This window comes from Tamandua tetradactyla, chromosome 24 (genome assembly GCF_023851605.1).
Source record: "Tamandua tetradactyla isolate mTamTet1 chromosome 24, mTamTet1.pri, whole genome shotgun sequence".
NCBI lineage: Eukaryota > Metazoa > Chordata > Mammalia > Pilosa > Myrmecophagidae > Tamandua > Tamandua tetradactyla.
Window position 1 is genome coordinate 218,477 of NC_135350.1, and position 14,272 is coordinate 232,748.

The following is a 14,272-nucleotide window of genomic DNA, read 5'->3' on the forward strand; positions in this document are numbered from 1 at the left end:
GATACATTTTTCCAGGCTAAACCCTGCTCCAGCTTCAGAGAACAGCAGCCAATAACCAGACTTGCCCACATACAATCAACAAAATTCTCAACTATCACCTAGCTACACCTGAGAAAAACAAGGAGACCTTAAATTATGAATCCAGAAACTTTCAGGTGAGATCCCCCAAACTAGCTCTTTAAATGCCATCTCTGGCCAAAATTAGCACAATAGGTCTTTTCCTGCTCACTTTCCTCCTCATACTATCTCTCATCCTCCTGTCAATCCTTGAAAAGATCCACCACCCCTACTGGCCCTAAATATAATAATCCCTTTATTTGGTAGCACTCTCCATGAATAACATTTCACAGACATCCCTTCATTCCTTTTTCTAAATAATTTCTGACAACATCAGCTCTCACTCATCTCCTATTAATCAATCACACTTTTAAATGTTATCCTGGACCTCTGGCTACACAGTGATTTATAGGATTACACATCTTTACAAATGCATTTTTATGTTTTCATACTCCTCTTCCTCCTCACTCTGAAATAGAACGTGATTTATACCCAGAAATAATTCTTCTTTACTTGTTCATAACTCTCCTTTCTCTTTATATAATATGAAACTAACCATAACCATTTTACTCCTTTCTCCTATGATACTTGCATCCCTAGTCCATGCAACCCCAATCTCCTATACTCCCTGGTTAACAACATCCCACAGTTCTTATACTTGTACTCATGTTAGATCGGTCCTGAACTCACAAACCACCCACCATCATTCCAGCCTCAGAAAAAAACAAAGGACAACACTGACATGTATAGCCAAGCTCTCCTAGAAATGATTCTCCCAGAAACCCCCAACCAATATCCCCCCAAGCAATATCCTTATTCATGCACCTCCAAGTTCTCATGTAAACATTCTTCTAGTCCCCCTGAGCATGCATTGGCAAATTTTTGGTCCAAAATTAATGAAAAATATCCATTGAATTTCTTTCAAATCCCAACTGTCCTCTGCTCTATACTTTCACCTCAAAATCAACAAATTAAAATTCCCGATATATGGCAAAGCCAACACATCCCAGGAGGTTCCTTTCATAGAGTCCAGTCCATCACCACAATGTACACTTGCCTCACATTTTCACTCCAAAATGCACAAACAATGAGTGGCTCCGGGGGTTGTCTTTGTGTACTGTTAGGAAATTTCACCCCATAAGTTCCCCTAGCAGCACCAAAAGTTCTCGCTATTCCTGGCATGAAAATAGTACTTCCAACCCACTACCAAACCCATTTATGGCATTTCACCTTTCACATTCTGCTGTTAGGCTTGCAACAACCTTCTAAGAAAAGTGCCTCCAGAACTGGACCCTCCAATGTTTTTTATTTCCTCAAAATACTTCCAACATCTTCTTTCTCTTTGGCCAAACCTCTACTAGACCTTCCACCCTTTCTGTCAGGAACAATGTTCCCTGGTCCATGCTGTACCTAGGGCCAGGATGACAAACCATTCTGCCGCCCTTACAGCCACACTGAGACTGAGAAGGGCCTTATTCCTTCCCACCGTCACTTTATTTAGTGCCGTAAGTGTAGCAGGAGCAATAACAGGATCCTCCGCATTAGTGTTATCACAGACACAACAGACTGAACTCTCAAAAAGCTTCTCTGAACTCACAAACAAATTCAGAGCAGGTCTGAAAGCTCTTAAAGCCCAAAACCAGTCACTAACAGAAGTAGTGCTATGGAACAGGAGGGCACTAGATGCCCTCACAGCAGTCCGAGGAGGTACATGCACATATCTAGGAGAAGCCTGTTGCTTCTAAATAAATCAATCAGACAAAATTCAAGAAGTCATAAAAGATGTAAGAGACATAGGTAACAACTTACAAAACAAATACCTCAGCAGAAGATGGTTGTCATCTTTATTGCTACTCTTTCTTTTTAGTTCCTTCATCCCCACTATCTTAGTCATCATAAGCTTCTTAATTTTTGGTCCTTCTCTTCTTAAACTTCTTACCACCTTTAGGGCACAGTACCAGCCCAAACCCAAGAATATGTCAAACAAAGGACAACACTGACATGTATAGCCAAGCTCTCCTAGAAATGATTCTCCCAGAAACCCCCAACCAATATCCCCCCAAGCAATATCCTTATTCATGCACCTCCAAGTTCTCATGTAAACATTCTTCTAGTCAGTCTGCCTCTGGGCCTTATTCAAACCTAACAGATACCAGGTTATCCATCTCAATGTACTTATTCCACTGACTGCCTATTATAGAGAGTCAGAGGAAAGAGAACTTAATTTATCTAGTGTTTACTGCTTAAATTATTTTTGATATATTTGTAAGTTAATTTCAATGATCACTAGAATCTTGAATAGGGCAAGAGATTTTGTTGGTTTGTCCAGGTTAGTATGATACCCTGATAAATAGCAGAGTGATTTGGACAATATATAAAGAAGAATTTGCAAAGTCCCCTTGGGGGAATGGGAAGAAAGGGGGAAATATTCAACTTCTCCATTTGGAAAATTTCTGATATTCTTTAAATCAGTGGGGACAACCAAATCAATAGGACAAGCCCTCAATCTTGGGGTTTACCTCTATGAAACTTATCCCTGCAAAGGATAAGCTAAGCCTACTTAAAATTAGGCCAAAGAGTCCCCTAGAGAACCTCCTTTGTTGCTCAGATATGGCATCTCTTTCTAAGCTGATATCGCAAATGAACTCACTGTCTTCTGCCCCTACATGGGACATGACTCCCAGGGCTGTAAATCTCCCTGGCAACATGTGTTCTAGTTTGCTAGCTGCTGGAATGCAATATACCATAAGTGGAATGGCTTTTAAAAAGGGGAATTTAATGAGTTGCTAGTTTACAGTTCTAAGGCCGAGAAAATGTCCCAATAAAACAAGTCTAAAGAAATGTCCAATCAAAGGCATCTAGGGAAAGATACCTTGGTTCAAGAAGGCCAATGAAGTTCAAGGTTTCTCTCTCAAGTGAGAAGGCACATGGCGAACACAATCAGGGCTTCTCTCTAGCTGGAAGGGCACATGGTGAACACAGCATCATCTGCTAGCTTTCTCTCCTGGCTTCCTATTTCATGAAGCTCCCCAGGAGGCATCTTCCTTCTTCATCTTCAAAGGCCGCTGACTGGTGGATGCTCTGCTTTGTAGTGTTGCTCTCTCTGAATCTCTCTCTCCAAAGTGTTTCCTCTTTTATAGGACTTCAGGAACTAATCAAGACCCACTCAAATAGGTGGAGACATGTCATCCCCTAATCCAGTTTAACAACCATTCTTAACTAAATCACATCAACTAGGGAGATGATCTCATTACAGTTTCAAATATACAGTATTGAATAAGGATTATTCTACCTTTAAGAAATGGGATTTATATCAAAACATGGCTTTTCTTAGGGGGTATATATCCTTTCAAACCAGCACAACATGGGACAGAAATCCTGGGAAGCTGGGACCTAGCCTCTAAGGGGTTGAGAAAACCTTCTTGACCAAAAGGGGGAAGAGAGAAATGAGACAAAATGAAGTTTCAGTGCCTGAGAGATTTCAAACACAGTCAAAAGGTTATCCTGGAGGTTATTCTTACACATTATATAGCTATCTATTCCCTTTTTAGTTTATGATGTATTGGATTGGCTAGAGGGAAGTATATGAAACTGTAGAGCTGTATTCCAGTAGCCTTGTTTCTTAAAGATGATTGTATACTGATATAGCTTTTCCAACATGACTGTGTGATTGTGAAAACCTTGTGTCTGATACTCCTTTTATCTAGAGTATGGACTGATGAGTAAAAAATATTAGGGGGAAAAAAGGTTAAAATAAATTGAGTAGATTGAAATATTAGTGGTCAATGAGAGGGAGGGAAAAGGGGTATGGCGTATATGAGTTTTTTCTTTTTTTTCTTCTTTTGCTGGAGTGATGCAAATGTAAAAAACAAATGATCATGATGATGAATACACAACTATGTGATTATATTGTGAGCCATTGACTGTATACCATGTATGGAATATTTGTATGTCAAGAATGTTTGTATGTTAAGTTTTTACAATAAAAATATTAAAATAAAAATATATATCAATGGTCACTAATTAAATTTAACATGCAAGATAATTTACAAAACTCTATTCAGCTTATTTCATTTCTACCCTAATTATTATAACTAAACTTTATTGTTAATTTCAAATATCTTGCAGGATTTTAAGCCACTTGTTTTTATTCAATTCAATCATCAAACTCCTATATAAGATCCAGACAGATTAGATAACATTCCCAAGGTTTTCTACCTTTTAAAAGGCCTCAGATCCAGATATGTAGGTATCGGAAAACTGCAAACTTTGCAACCTAAAACAATACATCATTTTTCCCACCAACTTCTATTTGTTTTGGGCAACACAGGGACTCACTTTGATTTCTGTTGTTAGAATACCATATAGATTTTCTAGAGAGGTCCAGGAGGGCTATTTCATATGGACATCATGGTTTTGTCTTGACCTACTATTAGAACTGGCCCTTTTATAAGTACAAGGCTATTAAAAATCAGCTTGCTATTTTCTCTGCAATCCTTTTGTGATTATCATTGAAACTGCATTGAATATATGAATTATATTGGGTTGAATTTAGTCTTTTCAGCCATTAATTTTATCTCATAAATTGCAGTGTGATATCTTAATGGTAATATAATAATTTTTCCCTAATATACTTGAATGGACCTATTTTTGATTGAGTCTATCTATGTGTAAGTGTGGGTATATGCATTCACAGATATGTATTATTAAAATCTATTCAATGAAACATAAAATCAGAATAGAAAATAACTAAACCAGGATGCTCTATATAATATACTATAAAGCAAAGATAGTTTCCATGTTACTTTAATCAAAAGATTAAGATAGTTGTAATTTCTATGTTATGACATATACTTCTAAAAATGGAGAATATACTATAGAATATACCTAAGTGATTAATAATAATTGTACTCATAATACCTTACTTACCAAGAAAAAGATTGAATGTCTCTACTAGTTTATATGGTGGACATGATAATTGTAATAAATACAATAATGATGATATATACTTTTGCAGGAAGAATTAAATAATTTAGTACAAGAAAATACTACTTGGTATGTAGTAGTTGCTTTTTAAGTGTTACACAAAAAATGATTACTATATTTATGAATATTGCATAGCATTAAATTTGGAAAATTCTCACCCATAAATAATCATTCAATTATTAATAAGATACAAGAAAAGAGCATCTAGCAGTAGAAAAATTAATTCTACTTTTTAAAGCTGTACATTTACAAAAGTAAACCACGAAAACAAGTATCTGCCTCTCAGAAACTTTGATACTGAAGGAGAAAACATGCACACAATGTGCTTATACAACAATAAAATGGCAGATAATGCTAAGGCTTGCAAAATAAAATAAGCAAAGCAATGTGATAAAATGGTGTGGAGCTACTATGTTAAATTGGTTATAATCTGGATAACTGATTTTACAAGGCCTGTCATAACACTGATATTTGGGAGGAGAACTGAATAAAATGAGGGTATGTAACAATAGGAAAACATGCAGAAAGAAAGTAGGATAGGAAAGAGAAGTCATAAGGAAAAACAAACTGGTTACTTTATAAATTCTGGAAGACAGGAAGTACTATGATTGAGATGAGACATGGATCCAATGGCTCACCATGGAGGACTAAACAAGTGTATTTATTCAAAAGCCAGTAGAAGGATTTTAGCAGGGGAAGATGTCATTCTGACTACTGTTTTAAGAGGTTGTCTCTCTCCTCCTGTCTTGGAGAGACTCTTAAGGCACAACTCTGAAACTCTGGAGAATATTTAGGAAGTTGGCATGATGCCCAAGCAAAAGATGATTGCCTTTGAGCTCTGACTGTCTCCAGTGGGAGCAGTGAAGAAGTGGCAGATATGGAGTCTACTCTGAAGGTGCAACCAACAGGATTTGTAAGTGAATTGGATTTGACATTTTAGAGAAAAAGAAGAGTCAAGGATGATACTAAATTAGAGAAAAGATGATGTACAATGGAGGGTGAATATTTTCAGTGAAAAAAGAAGAAAAATTCTTAAAGAACACACAAATTCTTTACCTTCTAAGAAAAAGATAAAATCTGTATGATGATAAACTGTGTAGATACATTAAATAATTGTATTAAGTGTTCCCATTAATGTTATGATTAGTGTTGAATCTCAATAGCATAAATTTATTTAGTATATTCCTGGAAGCCATAAACCTATGTGTCATGCTAAAGAATCCCAAATCTAATACATTTCATTATTGGAAGCAAGCACAAAATCCTATTAGCATAAAATATAAATAACATGTATATTAGTTTGTTAAATGCTGCCAGAATGCAATATACCAGAAATGGAATGGCTTTTATAAAGGAAATTTAATAATCTACAAATTAATAGTTCTAAGCCTATGGAAATGTCCAAACTAAGGCACCCTGGGAAAAAATCCTTAGTTCAAGGAAGGCTGATACCTCTGTAACACCTTTGTCATCTGGGAAGACAAGCTGATCCCTTGCTCCTGGGCTCCGTGCTTTTAGCCTCTGTTCCTGTGGGGATTCCTCCCTTTGCTTCTCCAGGGCTGGCTTTCATCTCTTGGCTTCCCTTAGCTCTCTCCAGGTTCTGGCTTGCTTAACATCTCATAGTGATGTTTGTTGGGCTCCACACATCTCCAAACATTTTTGTCTGTCTTCTGTGAAGCAGCTGTTCTCCAAGCATCTCTGTTGCCTCTACAAAATGTTTCCTCTTTTAAAGAATTCTAGTAAACTAATCAAGACCTACCTGAAATGGGTGGAGTCACAACTCATCTAATGGAAAGTCATACCCACAATTGGGCTTGCCACAACTCCATGGAGATTATCTAATCAAAAGTTTCTCTCCTTCAATATTAAATCCGGATTAAAAGAAATGGTTGTTCTCACAAGATTGGGTCAGGATTAAAACATGGCTTTGGGCAGGCCACGGTGGCTCAGCAGGCAAGAATGCTCACCTGCCATGCCAGAGGACACGGGTTCAATTCCCGATGCCTGGCATGTTAAAAAAAACAAAAAGCATGGCTTTTCTGGGGTACATAATAGATTCAAACTGACACAACATGGAACACGATTAGAGTCAATGGAAAATCATATGAACCAATAAAGATACTTAGAAAATGCAGTACTCCACAATTAACATACAAAAATTCTGGTCCTAAACAGTTAAATTTGTAAAATATCTAGAAAATTGGGAATCAGATATAATGTATATATATCCTCAATATAATCCGTTGAGGAACTTGTATTTTTTTTCCCGAGCTTCACTTAGGAGAAGGTAATTAGATTTTTAAGACTCCCCCAAATACTCTATTAATATTGTGGAATTCGATCCAAATCACACATTTTGTAGATTCATTTTGTGGGTATTACTAGATATTAGGAAGAATAAAAGGATGAAAATATCACAAAGTTCTTTTAAAAATTATGGAAATTTCAAACATGTATAAAAGGTGAGGGTTTGGGGGTGTAAGGGTAGTTCAGTGGTAGAATGTTCACCTGTCATGTAGGAGACCCACATTCAATTCCTGGCCCATGCACTTCCCAACAAACAAACAAACAAAATACAGACAAACAATAATTCAACAAATGGCACTGCAATAACAGGATACTCACACGGAAAAACAATGAAATGTAACCCTGTCAAACAGCAAAAAAAAAAAAAAAAGGTGAGGGTTTAAGGATTTATCAAGATGAACTACATGCATACACCACACAGTTTCCACAATTATCAACAAAAGGCAAAAATTGCTCCAAATGCCCCCTCTCATGTCTCCAAACATTGTATATATATATGTTTTTTTTTTTGACAGGGGCAGACTTATGATGGTTAATTTACAAAAATCTTTGCAGTCAACTATTATTCTCATTGTTTTGAAATTTCCAGTTGGGAATGATACAATAATAGCTTTCAATCCATTAAAGTCTGGTGTAATATATTTTTACGTCTATAACAATATTCATCTAATACAACGTATTTATTCAATTTTATAAAATAAAAGTAATAAACATTTATGTTAAAATATTTCCTCAATTTTCTTATTAATAAAATTGTTTAGGTAGTTTCTGAAGACAAACATTAATTTTTTTCTTTTCATTATATTTCATCACAAGATGATGGAAGGAATGGTAAAAGATAAATCTACATTCATATTCAAAATAAGATGTACTTCACAGAATATTCTTATATTGGATTATTTTTAATGACAAAGAATCAATAAGTTGATTTTATCACAACTGGATTATGGATGCATGTATCTTTATTTTTATGTATGCATATATATATAGTTATACATACTTTGGATAGTTTATATATATTTATTATATATGTATATTATATTTATGTAATATATGCATATGTCATATCATTGAAAAAGATGTATAAGTAATTAATGAATAATGGAGATTCATAGAGAAGATTGTAGATTATACTGATTGATTGTAAGGTATTTAAAATAGTTTTAACAGTTTCATAACAATATAGATATTATATGGATATAACTACCTCATACAATGCACATTACTTATAATTTAATGAATAATTATTTTCAATTCTTAGCTTGGAATGAGCAAATAGCTTATGGTCATCTATTCCTTTAAGAATCAAAGAAAAGGACACGGCTCTTTTGGGGGTGTGCATGTACAAAACAAACACATAGGACAACAAAACATCACACATTTGGAAATATCCACTTCTTTCTACAAGTAGAAAAATACTAGCTTCACAGTAAATTATTACCAAAATTCTGATTTCTTCTAGGAATTCATATGGAAATAGGGAAAAGCACACATTTCAAGCATTATTCATATTCATTGTTTTGATTAGAAGGAGTTACTTTTAAGCATATTTTTCATTGCAAGCAAAACATCTTTATTCCTAAAGCTGTAGATTAGAGGGTTCAGTGTGGGTGTAAGGATGGTATAGAACATCTCCAAGAACTTATCCTGGCCTGGAGTATGGTAGGGTTTTGGTCTCATATATGTGAAAATAAATGGCCCATAGTACATTATGACCACAGTCATGTGGAAGGAACAGGTAGAAAATGACTTTTTCTGTGCCTCTGATGAATTCATTTGGAGGACAGTAAGTAGGACTTGGACATATGAAGCAGAAATCGTGGAGAAAGGGATAAGCAGAAAGATGATACCACTTACATAAACTCCTCGTTCATAGGGTGATGTGTCTATACAGGACAACTTTAACATTGCTGGGACTTCACAGAAAAAATGATCAATGGCCTTTGAACCACAGAAGGGGAAATGGAGTACATAAGCCGTGTGAACTGTGGAATTGATAGTCCCTATGAGCCAGGACCCTCTGGCGATGAGAATGCTGACATGTTTATTCATAAGAATTGGATAATGCAGTGGATGACAAATAGCTACATAGCGGTCATAGGACATTGCTGTGAGGAGGAGGCACTCACCACCTAGCAGTGTGAGAGACAGAAATATCTGGAAGCCACAACCAGCAAATGAAATAGTTTTCCTGCCTGAAAGAAAGTCACTGATCATTTTGGGAACAATATTGGAAATATGTAAGATATCCATAAAAGAGAGATGGCCGAGCAGGTAATACATAGGTGTATGCAGATGTACGTCTCTGAAGATAAGTAGGACCAGGACTGTATTTTCTGTTATAGTCATAATAAAAATGAGAAATATAAAGGAAAAGAAGACCAGACTTGTTTGGGAAGAAGAGAATACTCCCAAAAGGATGAAGTCATTGCTGAAACTATGATTCTCATATCCCATACCAAATCCCTGACTCTTTACCTAAAAGGAAAAATAAGTAAATAAGCGATGAACAGAAAAGCAAGAAAAAGTACTGTAAAACTGAGACTTATTACATATAGCTACAGAATAACATGAGAGCTAGAAATGCATATTCCAATATGAAATAAAAGGAATTTCAACTAGCTTTGACTTGGGTATGCTTTACAAGATGATCACTTACTTGTTTGAATTAACTAATACCAATTAGAATACTAAGTGGGCTCTGGAATCCCTGTAATCTGAAAATGTGATTTCCATTTTCTTCACTGGTACCGTTTTGCTAAAATATCATCTTAGTGAAGCCCACTGAGGAACATGCTTAAAATTACAACACGCTGCTCCCACCCAGAATTTCTTAGTCCTCTTTTCTCTCTCCTCTTTTTACTTTCTTACAAATCACTTTTCACTTTCTAGCATATAAAAAATGATCTTATAATTTTTTATTGTCTTTCTAATACACCAGAAATTAAGTTTCATGATGGGAGCCCTTTGATTTATTCATTACTCCAAACCAAGTTTCTAGAAAGGTCCTGGCAGGTATCGACTGTCCAGTAATATTTGTTGAATACATGAACTGTGGAACTCTATTTCCCTCTAATTTAGTTTCATTTATATTGAGACAATAGAAAATGATATGTGCTATTTCTAAGACTTTTGAAGAATAATAACTAATGAAATACTTATCAAATCTTAGTTTATGTTATAAAATTTGAAAATGCACTTACATTTTAATTTTAAAATGTAATCTTTATAGTCAAATATCAACAGTTTGTGTTTGACAATATAGTTTACCTTTACATGTTTTTTGTTTATAGAAATTAAATATTAATTTTTTAATTCTATGCATAGGGTATAATAAGTGGTAGCAATATTATTTCTTTTTACTTGGATAGTGGCTTCTTAAACAATAACAAATTATTTCTGCCCCTTCTCTACATAAATGAAATGCAACATGAATATGTGAGTATATACATACATGAATATATACATACCTACACGCTTCTTTATATACGAATGTTGTAATTTTTAAAAACACCGATTCAGGATTCTTGTCTTCAATAAATGGTAGGTCATCAAAAACTATCAACAATATAGAATAAATTTTTAGTATCTTATCATATATCTATTTGTATAAAATGAACTTTGATTTCATTTTGTTAAGTATTATAATATTGAAAATGAAAATAATATCACTGATGAGATGAAAAATTTGTGTTTTTTTCTGTATGTTATTTTTGTGAAAGATGGGATTCTTCATTATAAAATAAACATATCTTATTCCTACTTTTATCACCTGGATGGTGATATTAGCACACAAATTACATTTGCAAGTATGTGTGTGTGTAAATTGAATTGTCACAACAGGTCAGTAGAATTTGATGTTCAGGAAAGTGTTTCCCATAAGCTGGTTGATCATAGCAAATTTCCAAGATCAGTGAATAATGCTGAAAACTCAAATTCAGTATTATCCACACATTTATGTATCTCCAAGTTCTTGAATTTTCCCCCACTCTCCAGAATAATTTTATCCATCTGATTTTGCTATTTCCATTAACAATTACCTTCATTATTGTCATTCTAACATTAAGGCTCCATGGTTATGTCAAGAAACAGGCAAAATAGCTCTATACTCTGACCCCTAATTACATAGCAGGATCCTTGGCCCATCGTAGGTGCTTTTTAATGCTTGTTAAAAGAATTATTTCTTATTTAATGTGTTCTCTGATAGAAAAATATTTTCAGGGATGCATCATTCCTTCTTTCCCTGATATTTTTTCTGCATTTCCTTTTTTAAAAATATTATGTTGTCTTGAACTATAGTGTCAATAGTTTGTCTTCAGACATCAGAAGCATGCTATATAATTCTATCCCTAATTCCATCATTTTTTTTTTACCACATTCTCCCAAATTCCCTGAAGGACTTGAAGTTTCCACAATTCTCTTATAGAATTCTTTATCTACCCAGTCTATCAGAAATTTGTATCATATTCCCAAAATTTGTATCATATTCCCAAAATGTAGGGATGATATTTCAATTCACATCTTCTATATCATTTAGGAGCTTTTGAATTCTGATGAAAATCTGTATTTGAAACCAAGGAGTAATACTCTACTAGTGAGCTTCTAATTCTTAATGAAAATGAAGAAAACATGTTTTATATACTTCCTCCATATAACTCTTTTTGGAGTATCTAGCTCCAAGAGCATTCTTTTTTCATTCCAATTGTTGGAGAAGAGATTTAACATTTAATTTATACCCATCTACTTTTATAGGTTTTGAGGGTAAGCAGAGTATATGCCCTATATATGACTACAAGTCTTAGATTTTTAGAAAAATCTTACTTTACGGTTTAAGAGTCTGTATATACATATACATGTGTGTGTGTAAAATATTTATAATTTTGAAAAAGCAAGAGTGAGTCAGTCAGAAATCCTAGAATGGGCTGAGACTCAGCATCAAGGGATTGAGAAAACCTTCTCTACCAAAAGGGGCAAGAGTGAAATGAGACAAAATAAAGTGTCAATGACCAAGAGATTCCAAACAGAGTGGAGAGGTTATCCTGGAGGTTTTTCTTACTTGTTAAATAGATATCACCTTGTTAGTCAAGATGTAATGGAGTGGCTGGAGGAAACTGCCTGAAAATGTAGAGCTGTGTTTCAGTAGCCATGTTTCTTAAAGATATTTGTATAATGATATGGCTTTCACAATGTGACTGTGTGAATGTGAAAGCCTTGTGTCTGATGCTCCTTTTATCCACCTCATCAACAGACCAGTAAAACATATGAAATAAAGAAGAATACTAGGGGGAACAAATGTTAAAATAAATTTAGATTGAAATGCTAGTGCTCAATGAAAGGGAGGGATAAGGGGTATGATATGTATGAAATTTTTTCTGCTTTCTTTTTATTTCTTTTTCTGAATAAATGTAAATGTTCCAAGAAATGATCATGATGATGAATATGCAACTATGTGATGATATTGTGAATTACTGATTATATGTGTAGAATGGAATGATCAAAAGTTAAGAATGTTTGCATTTATTTGGTGCTTTTTGGTATTTTAAAAAAAATTTAAAAATTAATAATAAAAAAAGGAGTGAGTCTGTCATTTCAGTCCAAAGTTAAGCAATGTACATTATTCTTCCCTAAACTTTTGTTTTGAGGTTGGTCAAAATTGGGGAATTAAATTCTTATGTAGAACTTTTTGATGAAATCTCTCTCTGTTTGGAGCATAAAATAAAAATCACTTGAGCTACCCAATTATTAACTTTGCAGGGCTGAAAACCTTAGTTATGTATGTACTTTAGAAATAATCAAGCAAGTAGTAAATATGGAGGGTCAGCCTTACAAAGGGATCCCTGGTTCAAAACTTATCAAGTTCATTCCCAAGGTGATTTTTGCACATTTCTTCTTCAGAGCCATCTTTGATAACAGTGGAAACAGTCAAGTGACAGTTGACTAAAAACTCTACCTTCCCATGCTTTTTTCCTTTTTTTTCATTTTTTATTTTGTGTATGAGATCATTTTCCAATAGATGTGGCTTGAAGTGAACTAAATTTTTGCATGATGAGTATTGCCATGAGAACCTAAACCTGGTCAGTATCACTCTGGGGATTTTACAATTTTAATTCCTTTGACTCTGGCTCTGTAATAGCTGGCATTAGGCTACACATCTAGTGCATCACTGAAAAATTTCCAGTTCCTCTCACAAATCAGGTAGGCAAGTATGATTATGTACAGAAAAAGAATATGCACAAAGTGGAATAGCAAAAGCAAAAATAAACAGTGGACAAAGCTAATTCCATCAGGAGGAAAAGTTAAGAAATTACATCTGCTATTTCACAGCTCCACTTTCAGCAGATAAAATTCTTGCTATACCTCAATCAAAGTACTTTGAATAATTGTGTTTTTTAATGTGGACAAATTAAACTGTATGTATTATTTTCTTTTTAACTATGATCTTATTTGGGACATTTAGAGTACTTGTAATATTTTATTATTCAAATAAATGTAAATGGTATCACTCAAACTCTGATTTTCCTACGTGCAGATATATTTTCTAAAGCAAAGAAAAATCTAAGTGTCAATGTCCAATATTGCAGTGAACCTTGACCAATTTTTCCTATTTTACCATCCCCACCCCCACTCACACTGCCCAATTTCCAAAGCAGCTCCCTTCTTTACTATGTTGCAAAAAGTTTCCACTTCTCTTTTCTCTGATCTCCAAAATCCCCATCTGCACACATCACAGATAAATTCTTGCTTTTAACATCCCCAGTCAAACCAATCTTAACTGGCTTTAATGGCCAAGATAGGAACAATTGCAAAAAATTTCAATGTAGGGCAAAAATTTGCCCAAGTATAATACCAAAAATCACACTTAGTGAACTGAAACCCAGATGCCTTGTTTTGTTGAAGCTGTTTTGAAACTGCACCTTGTAAC

The 14,272-nt window shown here is 34.4% G+C and overlaps 1 protein-coding gene across 1 annotated transcript; it reads right to left on the reverse strand.

Moving 5' to 3' along the window:
- Positions 1-8,874: 8,874 nt before the first annotated feature.
- On the reverse strand, positions 8,875-9,807 carry LOC143668549 (olfactory receptor 2AJ1-like). The gene has a single exon (XM_077143241.1). The coding sequence runs from the start codon at positions 9,805-9,807 to the stop codon at positions 8,875-8,877; it is 933 nt and encodes a 310-aa protein (XP_076999356.1).
- Positions 9,808-14,272: the final 4,465 nt, after the last annotated feature.